At 52.3% G+C, this 16775-nt stretch overlaps 1 protein-coding gene and 1 non-coding gene across 10 annotated transcripts; both read left to right on the forward strand.

Annotated features, from left to right (window-relative positions):
* The first annotated feature begins 1041 nt into the window (after positions 1–1041).
* Positions 1042–16011, forward strand: PRRC2A (proline rich coiled-coil 2A). 9 transcript variants are annotated; one of them, XM_036023800.1, is made up of 32 exons: positions 1044–1238; positions 3048–3222; positions 3693–3870; positions 4433–4532; positions 4627–4699; positions 5031–5174; positions 5317–5468; positions 5661–5740; positions 5890–6032; positions 6323–6413; positions 6526–6742; positions 7149–7623; positions 8044–8231; positions 8324–8344; positions 8440–8725; positions 9088–9295; positions 9506–11365; positions 11686–11951; positions 12136–12266; positions 12491–12620; positions 12712–12797; positions 12993–13226; positions 13359–13502; positions 13622–13693; positions 13802–13975; positions 14175–14257; positions 14441–14648; positions 14727–14822; positions 14955–15161; positions 15271–15365; positions 15473–15563; positions 15633–15997. In XM_036023800.1, exons 2-32 carry the CDS (start codon positions 3111–3113, stop codon positions 15825–15827), a joined length of 6540 nt encoding a protein of 2179 aa, XP_035879693.1. In that variant the 5' UTR covers positions 1044–1238; positions 3048–3110; the 3' UTR covers positions 15828–15997. The 9 variants fall into 9 exon arrangements, 8 of the variants coding, with proteins under 8 accessions (XP_035879693.1, XP_035879694.1, XP_035879697.1 ...); XM_036023801.1 differs by having other exon boundaries at positions 15642–15997; XM_036023803.1 differs by having other exon boundaries at positions 1045–1238; positions 15687–15997.
* Positions 3411–3539, forward strand: LOC114495858. Its single transcript, XR_003684522.1, has one exon. It is a non-coding gene; the product is annotated as a small nucleolar RNA SNORA38 (small nucleolar RNA).
* Positions 16012–16775: the final 764 nt, after the last annotated feature.

Here is a 16775-nt window from a genome sequence, read left to right on the forward strand (position 1 = left end):
AACTGGAAAGTGAGGTCTCTGATGTATTTCATTTGGGAGTCATCAGCACGTAAGTGCGATTTCAAACCATGAGACTGTAAAGAATGCAAATTACCAATAATATCAGATACAAAAATATCTTTTTTAAAAAAAGATATTATTTATTTTTAGAGAGGGAAGGGAAGGAGAAAGAGAGAGAAACATCAATGTGCAGGTGCTGGGGGTCATGGCCTGCAACCCAGGCATATACCCTGACTGGGAATCAAACCTGCGACATTTTGGTTCTCAGCCTGCGCTCAATCCACTGAGCTACGCCAGCCAAGGCTCCGATACACAAATATCTTCTTGAAAATTACAGGTTATAAAGTAAAGTGTCCGTCTTGTCATTGGTTGCCAATATTTTGATGAGTAGGTCATTCCCAGCCTAACTTTGTACAAATGATTTGTATATATTATGCAAATAAATAGAACTGCCTTAAGATTGCCTAAGCGGCGCGACGCCAATAATACACTCCCCTGGACCCTTCCATTGGTCTGTCTATCCACCACATTTGCATTACGTGATTTAATAAATGGAAGGCCCCGCCCCTCTGGTGCTTTCACCTATCGCGAAAGGACGCTTGAGTTGACTCTTCCATGGTTACATATGCTCCGCCCCCGGCAGCAATTCCCTTCCGCCCCGTCCTCTCGCTCCACTCCGCCGCTGAAAGCACCACCAGCCCAGCATCGCTTCTTTTCTTTCTCGGCGTCCACACGCCTCTCCGTTCCCATCTTTCCAGGGACGCACGACGCACGCCCCGCCTCTTTCTCTCCGCAGTGTAAATAGTGCGCCCCAAATGCCCGGCCGACTGGCGCCACATTCCCTCCCCATCTACACGTCTCAACGGCCGACGCAAGAGGCCCGCCCCTTCAGCCAATCAGCGTCCTAGAACCTGTAAGTCCCTCCTTTTTATGCATATTTGCTTTTTTTTTTTTTTTAAATAAGAACAGCCCTGGAAGTAAAGTGGGATAGGAGAGCGCTCCGCCCTATATGCAAATAATGAGGCGTGTCTAGACGCGGAGGGAGGCGGGAGGTGGTGGGTACTCCCGGGGGTGGTGGTTGCCCGGATGGGCCGTTAGTCGGAGCCCTGCCGCGGAGGAACGAGGGACACCGGCGCAGCTGAACCCGGCGCCATCTGCCGCCATCCGCCCCCGCCCCACCGCCATCCCACCCCGGGGAGCCCCTGGGCCGGGTCCCGGACCCCCGCACACCCGGCCAGGTGAGTCTGGATGAGCCGAGGGCTTACGCCCTTTTCCAGCTGGGGAGCGGTGGTAGCGGCAGCAGCAGCGGCGGCGGCGGTGGCGCGCCGGGAAGGGGGGGAGGCGGGAGAGGAGGACAAGCTGCCATTAGCCGCCGCCATTTTGTCCTCCTACCGCCGGGGCCTGCCTTGCCCCTCCCCCTCCGATACCACCTACATTGGAGGAGCACCTTCAGTTCCTCTCGCAGAGTCCGTAGCCTGCCCCTACTCACCCACCTTCATGATCTAATGGGACGACCCTATGTCCTGGACCGGTTACTCCCCACCCTCCGCTGTGCTGCTGACATCTCACCCCTCTCCGTGGGCCGCCGCCACCGCTCAGGGGTGGGCCGCGCCCGACGGTCCTCTCAGAAAGTCTCCTTCCCACTCCCATCACCTAGCTCAAGGGCCCCCTTCTTAACGCCCCTTTTTTCGTCGAGTCACTCCCACTCTGGAACCTTGCTTTTATAGCGCATATTTGCTGTCTACGTTCCTCCATCTTCCCTCTCGTTTCATTTTTCCTAGTCCTTATCTCTTTTGCTATCCCAACTCCCCTTTTCTAGATCTCTTGACACTATCCCTTTAACTTTGCCCTGCATCCTTTTCCTAATTTCTGCTTACGTATGCTATATCTCACCTACTTTTGTCTTCAGTCTTTTATTAGTCTTTTCCCGACTTTTCTATCCCCTTTTCTTTTATATATGTATTTTCAAAGATTGTCCGCCTTAAATAAAAAGTAAACCCCATCCTCTCATCTAACCCCTCTTAAAGTATTCTCCAATTTTAGTTTTCATCCTGATGCTGTCTGAATTTCCCACCACCATCTTCCATCTCTTTCCTTTACACTATACCCCCTTATAAATGAATGCCTGGTCACTCCCAAAACGACAGACCTTGCAGAGTTTGGCCTACTTGGGGAGCAGGGGGTATTAGGAGAAGAAATGACTGCTGTTGGAATTTCTTACTGAGGGTAAGAAAATGAAGTTGGCTTTGACCTTGGCCTCATGGTTACAGGGTACTCTTGAAGTGGCTCCAATAATGCTTTGTTTTCCTCATATCTGCATAGCGTAAGCCAGAACTTGCCAGCTTGGCACCTGCAGACAAGATATTTTTCCCCAAGAGCTGGGATTGGGACAAGAATAGGAAAAGATGGGGTGTTCCAAATACTTGGGGTTCTGTACCTTGGGAGTATGCAGAACCCCAGTCCCATGAGGAATTATCTGACACTAACCCCTAGTCTGGCTGAGCAAGCTCATAAAAATCCTTAAACTCCCGGCATACCTTCCTGCAGACCTCCTCCAGATTGGAGTGAGGTGCTGGGAATGGAACCTGGGGCACAGATAGTGTCTAATAAGTCAGGAATCCAAAACTCTGTTCCTTGCATGATAGAGCTGTATGCATCTTTCCAGTTTCTCCAGGGCTTGGACTTGCCCTGTTTTATTGTGGGTCTCTGAAGTGATTTTGAAGAGATGATTAGTTGTGGGGATAATGAAGAGGTTACTACCCTTTATCGATTGGTACAGAGAAGAGAATATTTATAGTATTTATATTAGGATGCTAGACTTTTTTAATCCTTGCCAGGATTTTCTTGCCAAGAGGTGTTTGGGCTCTGCGGGAGCTGAGTAGATAGATCATGGTTGCTTAAAGGGACTGGGGAGTTTGGAATAGGCTTGAGGAAAAGATACCAGAGGGCCATATATCTGGGCTCCTAATGAGAATGAAAGGGATTGTCAAGCTTCTGTTGGAGTCTGTAAAGAGCAGAAACTGAAACACTTGGTGTTTGGCCCACAGGCTCCGGCACGTTTTGGGGGAGGTGCCTGCAGGACCCAACATACTCAATGAGCTTCCAGCGCAATGTCCGATCGCTCGGGGCCGACTGCCAAGGCGAAGGATGGAAAGAAGTATTCCTCGCTCAACCTGTTTGATACGTATAAGGGCAAATCCTTAGAGATCCAGAAACCCGCTGGTGAGGGTCCTGCAAAGATGCTCCTAATTATTGGATGCTGAGTGTGAATGGGGCCTATGTTTTAGAGTTCTTTGAAGGGAAATAGCTACAATACAGTTTACCAAAAAAAGAAAAAAGTAACACTAGAGGCTCCCCAACTTTATCTTGGGTCCTGTAGGGGACATTGGGCTTCGGGTGAACACCAATTACTCTCCTACAAAGGTGTGTCTATGGTTCCCTGTCTTTGGACATAAGAATTGGAGGTAAAGAAATGTGGACTTGGACAAGTCTGGGGCCAGCTTGCTCCCTGCAGGCTCAAGACCAACCATCTCGCATAGAAGCCTTGGATATGATGTTTTTCAGCCTTCCCAGTAGGATTTTGGAGATTGATAAGGCCAGAGGAAGGGATGTTTCTAAGAGAAGTTGGGCAGAAAGACACTGAGGATTTCCCATGTGAGGCATTTTTTACCCTCTCTCTACCTTTTCTCCAGTTGCCCCTCGCCATGGCCTGCAGAGTCTTGGGAAAGTTGCTATTGCCCGGCGTATGCCACCCCCAGCCAACCTTCCAAGCCTGAAAGCTGAGAACAAAGGCAATGACCCCAACGTCTCACTAGTGCCAAAAGACGGAACAGGATGGGCAAGCAAACAGGAGCAGTCCGACCCCAAGAGGTAGCAAGAGGCTTGGGGGACCTAGAGTGATAAGTATTTTTACTTTGAACTTCAGGATAAATTGGGCTTGGTCTAGCCCAGCCACATAGCCAAAGTCAAAGAGGGAAGCCCCTTTCCTGCCTATTCCAGATTCCTGTTAGATGACTAAGGAATGGCACCTTTAGGTTTTTGTCAGACAGGAGCAGCATGAAGAAATATGACAGCTTATGCACGGTGACGTGGTTATGGTATTTTTTTTTTTTAATTAATTATTTTTAGGAGAGGGGAAGGGAAGGAGAAAGAGGGAGAGACGTCAGTCTGTGGTTGCCTCTTGTGCTACCCCTACTGGGGACCTAGCCTGCAACCCAGGCATGTGCCCTGACTGGGAATTGAACTGGCGATCCTTTGGTTTGCAGCCCGTGCTCAATCCACTGAGCTGTACTAGCCAGGGCTATGGTATCTTGTCCTAACATTTGTAACTAGAAGCAAATAGTCCTGAGTTCAGTTCCTGTCTTCCTCCAGTGGAGAAGTAGGGGAGGCATTTCAGGCTCTGGATAACCTTCCCATTTTTCTATCCCCTCAGTTCCGATGCCTCAACTGCTCAGCCGCCGGAATCGCAGCCACTGCCGGTTTCACAGACGCCTGCCTCGAACCAGCCGAAACGACCCCCAGCAGCCCCCGAGGTATCTGAAAAACTGGACGTTATTGAAGAGATGGGGAGAAGGATGGCTTGTAGCTCCCCACCTATATCACCATTTATTGTATCTGCTTCCCCAGAACACTCCTTCGGTTCCAAGCGGGGTAAAGTCCTGGGCACAAACCAGCGCCACCCATGGAGCACATGGAGATGGTAAGAGCAGGGCTATTTGGAGAGGTCACTCTGGGCACAGTGGTAGGCAGGAGCCTTGCACTGTGCCTTTCGTGAAACATCAGTCCTCTGGCTAAATTTTGGGTTCCGTATTTACTTTCATGGGGCACTTGAGCAAGTTTGTCTCAGTTTTATATGAGGGTGAGAAAGGTGTGCCAGAACTGCATTTCTTGGGGAATGAGCACTTAATGAGAAGGGAGTGGGCTTGAAGGCAGGAACCTGATGATCTGGTACCTGTCAGAACCTTCTCTTTTCATGGTGCATCCTTAGTATATGTACTTCTGTTTCCTGTTCTGTTCCCCAACCCCAACAGGTGGAAAGGCATCAAGCCTACTGTCGCGATTCTCTCGAGAGGAATTTCCGACCCTGCAGGCGGCTGGCGACCAGGACAAGGCTGCCAAGGAAAGGGAGTCTGCCGAACAGTCGTCTGGGCCCGGACCAAGCCTCCGCCCCCAAAGTGAGAGGCGACCATTTGGGAGGGAGGCTGTTGGTGGGTGGGTGAGGGGTTACCTACTGGCTGGGACATTACCTTATTCTGTCTCAGAGCTAAATGCTCCCCATTATTGTCAGCTGTTTACTCTGTGCCTTTTCCAAAACAGATTCTACAACTTGGAGGGACGGAGGTGGGCGTGGCCCTGATGAACTGGAGGGCCCAGACTCCAAACATCATCATGGCCACGATCCCCGGGGGGGACTGCAGCCTTCTGGCCCACCCCAGTTCCCTCCCTACCGAGGAATGATGCCGCCCTTCGTGAGTCTGGATATCTTATTTTGGAGTGGTTGCACTGGAAGCTAGAGAGTTAGAAATTAGAACTTTGTCTTTGGAAGGAATAGCTGGAAAGCAGGGACCTAGGACATAAAGAGCAGGGAGAACAATAGGTTTAGGGAGCTGGCAGGCTCTTTGGCCACCCTTCTGAGCAGCTGCTATTGGGCCTTTTCGCAGATGTATCCCCCATATCTACCATTCCCTCCACCCTATGGACCCCAGGGACCTTACCGATACCCTACTCCTGATGGGCCCGGGTGAGTAATGCCAGGTCTGGTTTTATGCTTGGGGATGGGGGAATCCTACTGGTGGAGGAATAGTATTCTAGCCAGGAGGCTCAGTGTTGTATGTGGTTATACTCCACACCATCTTTTACCGTCTCTCACATTTGCTTTTTTATACACAGCCGTTTTCCCCGTGTGGTAGGCCCCCGGGGCTCAGGGCCACCAATGCGCCTTATAGAGCCTGTGGGTCGGCCTTCCATTCTTAAAGAGGATAATCTGAAAGAGTTTGATCAGTTGGATCAGGAGAATGATGATGGTTGGGCAGGTAAGTGAGTATTAAGGATGAAGCATTTTGGTCTTAAAAGGTAAAGCCTGGTGAGGAAAAAAATGGGGTGTTGTAGGGGAGAAATGCAGATACATGGAGGAAAGTCAATTCCTGGTAATGAATGAGAGGACTGAGAATGGCAAGACTCCAGTGGTTCCAGACTTCAGAGGATGGGGTTGGCATTGGTAGTGCATTTCATGGCATGATTCCAGATTACTTCTTGTATCCTAAAAGGTACCGGAGATTTGAAAGCAGAATGATTGGTTACTACCTTTTATGTTTCCCCTCAGGGGCCCATGAGGAGGTCGACTACACTGAAAAGCTCAAGTTCAGTGATGAGGAAGACGGGCGGGACTCTGAAGAGGAGGGAACTGAGGGCCAGTGAGTTAGGGCCCTCTGGGGAGAGGAGGGGGTCTCAGTTTCTATCATGGTGGTATACTCTTATGGAACTGGGTTACAGCTGATTTTAATTCCACTGTTGGTCTGCTTACAGCAAGGAGTCCCAGTCAACTGCTGGTGAGGAACGGCCCCCTGAAACAGATGGCAAAAAGGGCACCTACGCCAGCAGTGAACCTCCCCCTCCTAAGACAGCCTGGGCAGAGACCTCTCGGCCTCCAGAGACAGAGTCGGGGCCTCCTGCCCCAAAGCCTCCCCCACTTCCACCTCACAGAGGCCCCGCTGGGAACTGGGGGCCTCCTGGGGACCACCCAGTGAGTATCTACAATGAGGGGTTGAGGGGGTTCAGTTGTGGCTAATAGGGACACCTGTGTGATTGAAGGAACAGCAATAGAGGAAGCTAGAGGGAGGGTAAAAAATGGGCTGCAGGAAGTTAGAGCTTGGGAGAATCAGACAAGGTTTGGAACATCCTTATTGTTAGGGGAGTCTGGATGAAATTAATATGCTAGAGAGTAAGAACAAAGTGGCCTGGATGTTGGATCTCTGGAAGGAGAAAAGAAATGAAAAGACTAGGATAATGAGTTTGTCCCTATTCAGAGAGGCCATCAACCCAAGTCCTGATCCTTGCACCCACAGGTAGAGACAGTTGATCATTCTATGAAAGAGATAAGAAACATAATGACTCACATCTCTGGCCCCGCTGGGTCTACCCATTGACAGGATCGTGCAGGCCCGCCCTGCAAGCCCCCAGCACCTGAAGATGAGGATGAGGCATGGCGGCAGCGGCGAAAGCAGTCTTCATCTGAGATCTCCCTGGCTGTGGAGCGGGCCCGGCGACGACGAGAAGAAGAAGAGCGCCGCATGCAGGAGGAGCGTCGGGCAGCCTGTGCAGAGAAGCTCAAGCGTCTTGATGAGAAATTTGGGGCACCTGACAAGCGGCTCAAAGCAGAGCCTGCTGCCCCCCCTGCTGCCCTTCCTGCCCCAGTGCCACCACCTGCTATACCCAAAGAACTCCCCGCACCTCTAGCTCCTTCACCAGCACCAGCCCCAATACCAGAAAAAGAACCAGAAGAGTCAGCACAGGCTCCTCCTGCCCAGTCCACCCCCACTCCAGGTGTGGTTCCGTCCCCTGTCCTGGTGAGTGGTGGTGGCAGTACTAGTAACACCAGCAGTGGCAGCTTCGAAACCAGCCCAGGTATGGAGCCAGGAATAGGTGCTACCAAGTAGCAAATTTCTTCTCTGCTTGGGTGAAGGCTGTGTGTGTAGGAAGGATAGGAGGAAGTGAAATGGAAGGCAGTTGTTTTGGACTTGTTGGACTGTCAGTGTGAGGAGGAGGAGGAGGTTTTGCTACCTGAATTTCTTAATATGTAGTGTGACCTGAAAGCACTTCCCATGTCCTTGTGTGGAATAAGACTCAAAAGTGTTATTTTGTTGGTTTCATGGAAAGTTAATTCCACCACCATTGGCTCTTATGAGGCCAGGAAGTGTTTCATGTGTTCTAAGTGGGAAAGACTTAGCTTAGAGAGGGAACTAGAGATGAGAACTGAAATTGTGAAGGTATTCATGGAATGTCTGGTGGGCTAGGCTGCTCTGAGTGTTGTCATTTTCCATGCAGTGGAACCCCAGCTGCCCTCAAAAGAGGGTCCTGAACCACCAGAAGAGGTTCCTTCTCCTGCCATACCCCCAGCCCCAAAGGTGGAACCCAAGGGTGATGGGGCTGGTTCCACCCGGCAGGCCTCCAGCCAGGGCTTGGGCTACCCAAAATATCAAAAGTTGTTGCCACCTCGTTTCCAACGGCAGCAGGTGAGATCAAATTACTTCTTTTATGGACTGCTTGTCTCCCTAGCTCCATTGTTTGCACTATCCATTTGTTCTCTTCTGAGTCTTTCTACCAGTTCTGTCTCCATCTGGTGCAGGTACATGTCACATTTGTGTATTGACTTGTTTTTACGCCATTTCCTTTTTCTGTAGAGGGGTGGTGAACCTTGATGCCTGTCTCATCTTTCCACAGGAGCAGCTCTTAAAGCAGCAACAGCAGTGGCAGCAGCATCAACAGGGCTCCACCCCACCTGCACCAGTGCCCCCATCACCTCCACAGCCTGTAACCATGGGGGCTGTGCCAGCTCCACAGGCACCACCCCCCAAGGCCCTATACCCAGGTGCTCTGGGCCGGCCCCCACCCATGCCCCCAATGAACTTTGATCCCCGTTGGATGATGATTCCTCCTTATGTGGACCCCCGGCTCCTCCAGGGCCGGCCCCCTCTGGACTTCTACCCTCCTGGTGTCCATCCCTCTGGTAAGGGACCTCCAGTCCTGGGATGTGGGTACTCATATCTTGTGAGATATAGGGCCATTGATAAGGGGGCGGGGCATGTGCTTATTAACACTACTGAGGTAGCTCTTTATAACAAGGATGGACTTGGGCAAGAAGGAAACTAATCGCTTTTTGGCCAGAATTTACTTGGGGGGATTGATTAATTTACAGGGAAGCTGAGTGAATGACCTTGTTTTGGGAGAGTGGGCCAGGCCCAGACTTACTGAAAATAAGTAGTAGAGGAGCTGATATTGTGGACTTGACTGACTGGGAGGATTAGACTAGGGAGATCTTTTTTTGGATTGGAGAGCTTGTCACATGAGAAAGGGCTGTTGTTTCCTCAGGCCTAGTTCCTCGGGAGCGCTCAGACAGTGGAGGCTCGAGCTCTGAGCCATTCGAGTGCCATGCAGCCCCCCACTTAAGGGATCGGGGCACCCCACCAGTGGATCCAAAGTTGGCCTGGGTAGATGTCTTCACCACCCCATCAACTGATCCTCGGCCACTTACTTCACCACTGCGACAGGCTGCTGATGAGGATGACAAGGGGATAAGGTGAGTGAGCAGTGGGAGAGAAATGAGTGAGTTCCTAATGAAAGGACCTAGGCTAGGAGAAAAGGGACTAGATTGATTAATTGGTGAGGTCATGGGGACGAACACAAAAGGAGTGTCTAGGTCATAATAAAGTGTTCTGTTTCCCCACCTAGTTCCAGTTTTCTTCGTACTGAGATACTTATTTCTGTTCTTTTCTGTCTCCCTCTTCAGGAGCGAGACTCCTCCAGTACCTCCCCCACCACCCTATCTGGCCAGTTACCCCGGCTTCCCTGAGAATGGAGCCCCTGGGCCCCCACTCTCTCGCTTCGCTCTGGAGGAGCCAACTCCCCCAGGGCCCCGTCCACTCCCCTGGCCCCCAGGCAGTGATGAGGCAGCCAAGATACAAGCTTCACCGCCCAAGAAGGAAATGCCCAACGAGGACACTCCACAGCTAACGGGGCCAGAACTCGCCCGAAAGCCTACCCGTGGAGTTGGAGGCCAAGGTCCCCCACCTCCCCGCAGAGAGAGCCGCACTGAGACCCGCTGGGGCCCTCGCCCAGGCAGCAGCCGTCGTGGAATCCCTCCAGAGGAGCCAGGGGCCCCTCCCCGCCGGGCTGGGCCTATAAAGAAACCCCCACCACCTACAAAAGTTGAAGAGCTGCCTCCCAAGCCCCTTGAACAGGGGGATGAAACCCTTAAGGTCCCAAAGTCAGATCCACTCAAGACAGCAAAAGGGAAGATTGGGGGCGGAGGCCCCAAGGAGACTCCACCAAGTGGGAGTCTTTCCCCTGCCCCAAGGCTTCGGAGGGACTATTCCTATGAAAGAGTGGGTCCTACCTCTTGCCGGGGTCGGGGCCGAGGCGAGTATTTTGCCAGAGGGAGAGGCTTTCGGGGAACCTATGGGGGACGAGGGCGGGGAACCCGAAGCCGAGAGTTCCGTAGTTACCGCGAGTTCCGTGGAGATGATGGACGTGCAGGTGGGGCAGAAGGACCAAACCATGCCCCTGCTCCCCGAGGTCGCACTGCCAGCGAGACTCGAAGTGAGGGTTCTGAGTATGAAGAAATCCCCAAGCGCCGCCGGCAGAGGGGCTCAGAAACAGGCAGTGAGACCCATGAGAGTGACCTGGCCCCTTCAGATAAGGAGGTCCCTTCACTTAAGGAAGGAATACTCACCCAGGTCCCTCTTGCTCCCCCTCCATCAGGAGCTCCTCCTTCACCAGCCCCAGCTCGTTTTTCTACTGCCCGCGGTGGGCGAGTCTTTACTCCCAGAGGAGTACCTTCACGCCGTGGCCGAGGGGGAGGACGGCCCCCTCCACCGGTTTGCCCAGGCTGGAACCCTCCAGCCAAGTCTCTGGCCCCCAAGAAGCCTCCAGCAGGTCCTTTGCCAAGTAAGGAACCTCTGAAAGAGAAGCTAATCCCAGGGCCTCTGTCCCCTGTGGCCCACAGAGGCAACAGTGCAGGCAGTAACCTGGGCATGGGTGTGGAAGATGGGGAGCGGCCCCGAAGGAGGCGACATGGGAGGGCTCAGCAGCAGGACAAACCACCTCGTTTTCGGAGGCTGAAACAGGAACGGGAGAGTGCTGCCCGAGGGGCAGAGAACAAGCTCTCTTCCCCAGTCCTTCCAGCCTCTACCCCTGGACCAGAGGGGATCCTTACAACAGTAGCAGTGCCCCCACTGCCGCGCCAGGCAGCTGCTAAGTCTCCTGATCTATCAAATCAGAACTCAGACCAGGCCAATGAGGAATGGGAGACTGCATCTGAAAGTAGCGACTTTGCTGGTGAACGAAGAGGGGACAAGGAGGCTCCCCCACCAGTACTGCTGACTCCCAAAGTTGTGGGAACTCCTGGGGGTGGGGGCAGTGGAGCTGGACCAGGCATTTCAACCATGTCTTGTGGAGACCTCAGTCAGAGAGCAAAGGATCTAAGTAAGCGGAGCTTCTCAAGTCAGCGTCCAGGCATGGAAAGGCAGAACCGTCGCCCAGGCCCCAGCAGCAAAGCTGGCAGCGGTGGAGGAGGTGGTGGGGGTCCTGGAGGGAGGACCGGCCCAGGGCGAGGGGACAAGAGGAGCTGGCCCTCTCCCAAGAATCGAAGGTGGGTAGAGACAAGCTAAGTTTGTTCTTAGGAAATTGGGGGAGGAGAGGAAACACTCGAGTTAAACTAAGTCTGGGTGTGGTGGAGTTGGGAGACCTGAGGATTATAAAAGCACTGGGGTATCCATGATTGAGTGAAGGGGCCAACAAGCAGTTGATAGGGACACCCACCTAGTCCCTGCTCTCCACTCGATACCCCCCCACACACAGAATTTCTTAAGAAATACTTGGATTTATACAAGGAAGAGCAGAAATTGAAAGATTTTTGTAGGGAAAGTAACAATTTTGGGAATACTGGCGTTGATGATCTGTTCTCTTTAGCCGCCCTCCAGAGGAGCGAGCCCCAGGGCTTCCGCTGCCTCCCCCTCCCCCCAGCAGTTCTGCTGTCTTCCGTCTGGACCAAGTGATCCACAGCAACCCTGCTGGCATTCAACAGGCTCTGGCCCAGCTCAGCAGCCGCCAGGGGAGTGCAGCTGCACCAGGGGGGCACCCAAGGCCCAAGCCTGGTGCTCCCCAAGGCCCCTCTTCTCGGCCCCCATCTTGCTATGACTCTCAGAGAGCTAACAACAGTGTTGGTGTCAGTTTAGGTAAGCTGGAGGGGCTGAGTGTGAGACTGTCTTTAGAGGTCAGGTGTTGAAGGGGGAAAAGTGTCTGGCTTGGAGATCTTGCGAGGTGTCTATGGTTGGAGGGATTGGGGTGTTGGGTAAGGAAGAAATGCTCGAGTCCGTGATAGAGCAAGGCTGATGCTGACAGATTTCCCCTTTTCCTCAGACCTCCACTTTGAGGAGCCAGGGCCGATGGTGAGGGGGGTGGGTGAGACTCCCCAGGATTCTGCAGGGGTTAATCCCTTCCCCCCCAAGCGGCGGGAGCGGCCTCCCAGAAAATCGGAACTGCTGCAGGAGGTGAGGAATGGGGGTTCAAATTGTGCTTCACTGCTCTTTCGAAGCTTCTCATTTTCTTCACTCTCCTCTCCTATTCATATTATTGTTCTTGCCCCAAATTCTCAGTGTTGGTAACTGCATGCTTGCAAGTTCCTCTTTGCCAAACACCTTGCTCTGTCCCATTTCTTAACATTCCCCAGTGCCCAGCTCATTCATGTTTAGCCTCTGGCCTTTCTCACCTTTAGGAATCTTTGCCACCTTCTCATAGCTCTGGGTTCTTGGGCCCAAAATCCAAGGGCCCAGGCCCTCAGGGAGAGTCCAGAGATGCAGGAACGGAGGCCCTGGCTCCTCACATCTGGAATCGTGTACCTGCTGGTGAGTAAGGCTGAGCAGAAGAAGACCGTTGAGAGCTAGAAGGGCCTCATAACTGTCCTCACGTCCTTTGCTCTGTCGGTGCTCTTCCCAGCCACTAGTCGAAAGAGTTTCCGGCCTGGCCCCATGGAGCCCTGGATGGAACCCCTGAGTCCTTTTGAGGATGTGGCTGGCACAGAGGTGAATGAGGATAGGAGGGAGTGTCCGAACTGGGATTATATCAAGCACTGGCCATACTTCCCAGCTTGTTCTGGATTGGGTCTGGGGTTGTTCCCTTACATAGTTGTCTCTTTTCTTTAGTTTGTCCATTTGTGTACATTCAAGTATTAGAGTGCTTTCTATCCCACTTAACTAACTCCTTTCTGTTCCTCTCAGATGAGTCAGTCTGACAGTGGGGTAGACCTCAGCGGGGATTCTCAGGTATCATCAGGTCCCTGCAGCCAGAGAAGTTCCCCAGATGGAGGACTCAAAGGGGCAGCAGAGGGGCCCCCCAAGCGACCTGGAGGTCCCTCACCCCTGAATGCTGTTCCTGGTGATGGTCCACCTGGCTCTGAATCCACTGAACCTCCTAGGAGACGGCCACTTGCTCCCTCTAATGGAGACAGAAAGGTAAAAAGAATGTTTCTGGGACTCCGGTTGTAGCCTTTCCTTTGTTTTCTCTTTCTGTGCATTCTGGGTATCCCTTTATTTGGGCTTCTGTTTCTTTCCCCTATCTCTACTTTACTGTGTTCCCCAACCCAGGAGCTGCCCCGGGAGCAGCCTCTGTCACCTGGTCCCATTGGCACAGAACGATTGCAACGCACTGCAGACCGAGGTCCACAGCCTGGCTCCCTTCGGCCATCCCGTCGACCCAGCCCCCCAGTCCAGTTTGGCACCAGTGATAAGGTTTGCATGGGCTCTGTCTGGGCATATTGGGTTGGGTGGAGGGAAGGGAAGGACTGGAGATGGTACACGGAGGACACATCTGAATCATGGGACAATGTTCCCCTACCTCGTGATCACAGGACTCAGACTTGCACCTAGTGGTAGGAGACAGTTTAAAAGCAGAGAAGGAGCTAACGGCATCAGTCACTGAGGTACGTGGGAGAGTGAAAGTTTGGTAGAAAGGTCTCATTTCTGGAGAAGATGGCTGGGAGTAGCTTGGGCATCCAGAGAGCTCTCTTGACAAGTCTTCTCCTTCCAAGGCCATTCCCATATCCCGAGACTGGGAGCTGCTCCCTAGTGCTTCTGCCTCCACTGAGCTACAACCACAATCCAAGAACCTAGGTTCTGGGCACTGTGGCCCAGAGCTCAGCTCCTCAAGCCAGCGCTTGTACCCTGAGATCTTCTATGGCAGCCCTGGGCCTCCCAGTTCTCAGGTAGGTCCCACTTCCTGTCTCATGATCCTTTTCTGCTTGCTGTCCCTTAAAATACAGTAAAGTTTTTCCAGTTTATATAGTTTTAAAACCCTTTTTTTTCCATTTCATCTTTTTTCTTGCTATTATTATAGGTGATGGGGTGGGTGAGCTTTTTATTGACCAGAAAAACTGGAGCTAGTCCAGCTTTGCTCTTCTGTAGGTCTCAGGGGGAGCCATAGACTCTCAGTTACATGCCAACAGTGGAGGCTTCCGCCCTGGGACACCCTCAGTGCACCCTTACAGGTAAGACTAAGATGCCTGCGAATGTCAAAAGGAAATGGAGCCATGTTTCGCGGGAGAGGGGAGGGGAAGACATTTCTAGGTACCAAAGTCTAATAGTGGACTTACGGCAGTGCTCAGGCTAAAGGAATAAATGACACTGATTCCTTCATGACTTTCCTCCACCTTGCCCCAATTTCTTTCCAGGTCACAGCCCCTGTATCTCCCTCCGGGCCCAGCACCCCCTTCAGCACTGCTCTCTGGGGTAGCTGTCAAGGGCCAGTTCCTGGATTTCTCAGCACTGCAGGCAACAGAGCTGGGGAAGTTGCCAGCTGGAGTTCTCTACCCTCCACCTTCCTTCCTTTACTCTCCAGCCTTCTGCCCCAGTCCTCTGTCTGACCAACCCTTGCTTCAGGTAAGAGGCTTAGGGAACTAGGGGTGGAGGAGAATGCTTTTGGGGGAGTTGACATAAATTCTTCCCATTCCCCAACAGGTGCGCCAGGATCTGCCATCCCCTTCAGATTTTTATTCACCTCTGCAACCTGGTGGCCAAAGTGGCTTCCTCCCCTCTGGGGCCCCTGCCCAGCAGGTGCTTTTTATCCTTCCTCTTTCACTTCAGTCTCTTTCTCTGTCCATCCTCTGGCTTTTTAGATTTGACTCTGTCTCTGGTTTTCTGACGTTTCTTCCTACCCTCAACACAGACCCACATTTCTTGTTACAGATGCTTCTGCCTGTGGTAGACTCCCAGCTGCCTGTGGTGAACTTCGGCTCCCTGCCACCAGCACCGCCTCCTGCCCCACCCCCTCTTTCTCTGTTACCTGTGGGCCCTGCTCTGCAGCCCCCCAGTTTGGCTGTGCGGCCCCCACCTGCTCCTCGGGTGCTGCCTTCATCTACCAGGCCCTTCCCCACTAGCTTGGGGCGAGCAGAGGTAAGGTACAGGAACTGTGCTAGTCAACTCCAAAAGTTAGGGGTAGGGGTTCATTATCTCAAGATGAATGACTTGAGAGGCAGGAGGTTCATGAGTTTTTTCCCTTCAGTTGCACCCAGTAGAACTAAAGCCGTTCCAGGATTATCGAAAACTGAGCAGCAACCTTGGAGGACCCGGGTCATCACGTACTTCTCCAGCTGGAAGGCAAGAGAAGGGACTGAGGACTTTAACTGCCCAGCCCCAAGGCCTTTCTTTCTTTGGGGATGAGGGGGCAGGTTTTCAGCTCTCCTTAAACGTTCTTCTTCTGTTAGGTCTTTCTCTGGCCTCAGTTCCCGTCTGAAAGCTCCACCCTCCACCTATAGCGGAGTCTTCCGCACCCAGCACATTGACCTTTACCAGCAGGTAAGGGAGAAACTCCCTTATATCCAAATTTGAATTCTAGAGTCACCAAGTTCTGTTCTCTCATTCCTGACCTCCCAGTATGAATGTAGCCTGCTTGCTTTTCTACATGTACCTACCCCCCAGGCCTCCCCACCTGATGCCCTACGCTGGATACCGAAGCCTTGGGAGCGGACAGGCCCACCTTCCCGAGAAGGGTCTTCCCAACGCGCAGAAGAGCCTGGGTCCCGAGGGGACAAGGAGCCTAGGCTGCCCTCACCCCACTGAGGGAATTCCCCTTGCCCCCTACCCCCTGGGCCTTGTATATAGATTATAAATATATAAGGGGGAAACGGGTGGGTGGGGAGGGGTTGTGGGGCTGGGGCCTCACTTGCCCTCCTCCCAGCTCCCCTGGTCCCCTATCCCTGGGGCCGTTTGTTTAAAAAATAGTAATAAAAGAATTTAAAAAATATTTTCAAAATGATTTTGGGGGTAGGTTGGTTGTTTGCAAGTTTCTTGTGTCACATATAACACTGCCAAGTAGTCTGTAGAGTGGGTTCAGTAAGGGAACTATGTTTCTTAACCCCAGTGATCGTTTCTAACAAACTGCCTCACAACATAAATGTTTTATTGTATCTTAAAAGTTTCGTGTACCAGGAGTCAGAGCTGGGCTCTGCTAGGCAAATGTGCTACGTGTGCCAGCAAGAAGTTGATCCTCATTCTGCAGCTGATAGCTGGGGTGTTCCCATAGAGCTTCCCTCATGTGTCTGGGGCCTTGGTGGGGCAGCTGAACTTTGTCAACCAGTTCAGCTACATGGTTGCTCCAACAAGATGTTCTCAGTGTTTTCAGATGGCTTAGGCCCATGAGCCAAAGTTCCAAAAATTTCTGACCTGGTCTTTGAATGTGTTTTCAATTGGCCCAGTGGAGTAGGGGACAGCAACTGCATGTCAAAAGGGAGGAATAGTTTGTAGCCCTGTCATTTTGATCCCATCCACAAATGGTTCCATACACACACACTTTTTTTTCCTTTATTGGAAGAGAGGGAGAGAGACATAGATCATTGGTTGCCTCTTGCACAACCCAAGCATGTGCCCTGACTGGGAATCAAACCTGCAACCTTTTGGTTCACAGGCCATCAGTCAAATCACTGAGTCCCACCAGCCACCAAATGGTGCCTTCGGCTGTCAGACTCTGTTGAATGACATGAACAGTGGGGCTCCTTGAACGGGGTAGAT

The sequence above is a fragment of the Phyllostomus discolor genome, chromosome 4 (assembly GCF_004126475.2).
Source record: "Phyllostomus discolor isolate MPI-MPIP mPhyDis1 chromosome 4, mPhyDis1.pri.v3, whole genome shotgun sequence".
In the NCBI taxonomy this organism is placed as follows: Eukaryota; Metazoa; Chordata; class Mammalia; order Chiroptera; family Phyllostomidae; genus Phyllostomus; species Phyllostomus discolor.

What these genes read in the sequence shown, in the direction of transcription:
- PRRC2A (XM_036023800.1), top strand. Translation starts at nt 3,111, where the DNA reads ATGTCCGATCGCTCGGGGCCGACTGCCAAGGCGAAGGATGGAAAGAAG. An exon ending in CCATGGAGCACATGGAGATG is followed by an intron (nt 4,700 to 5,030) that starts GTAAGAGCAGGG and finishes CAACCCCAACAG; the next exon opens with GTGGAAAGGCATCAAGCCTA. An exon ending in CTGACCAACCCTTGCTTCAG is followed by an intron (nt 14,649 to 14,726) that starts GTAAGAGGCTTA and finishes ATTCCCCAACAG; the next exon opens with GTGCGCCAGGATCTGCCATC.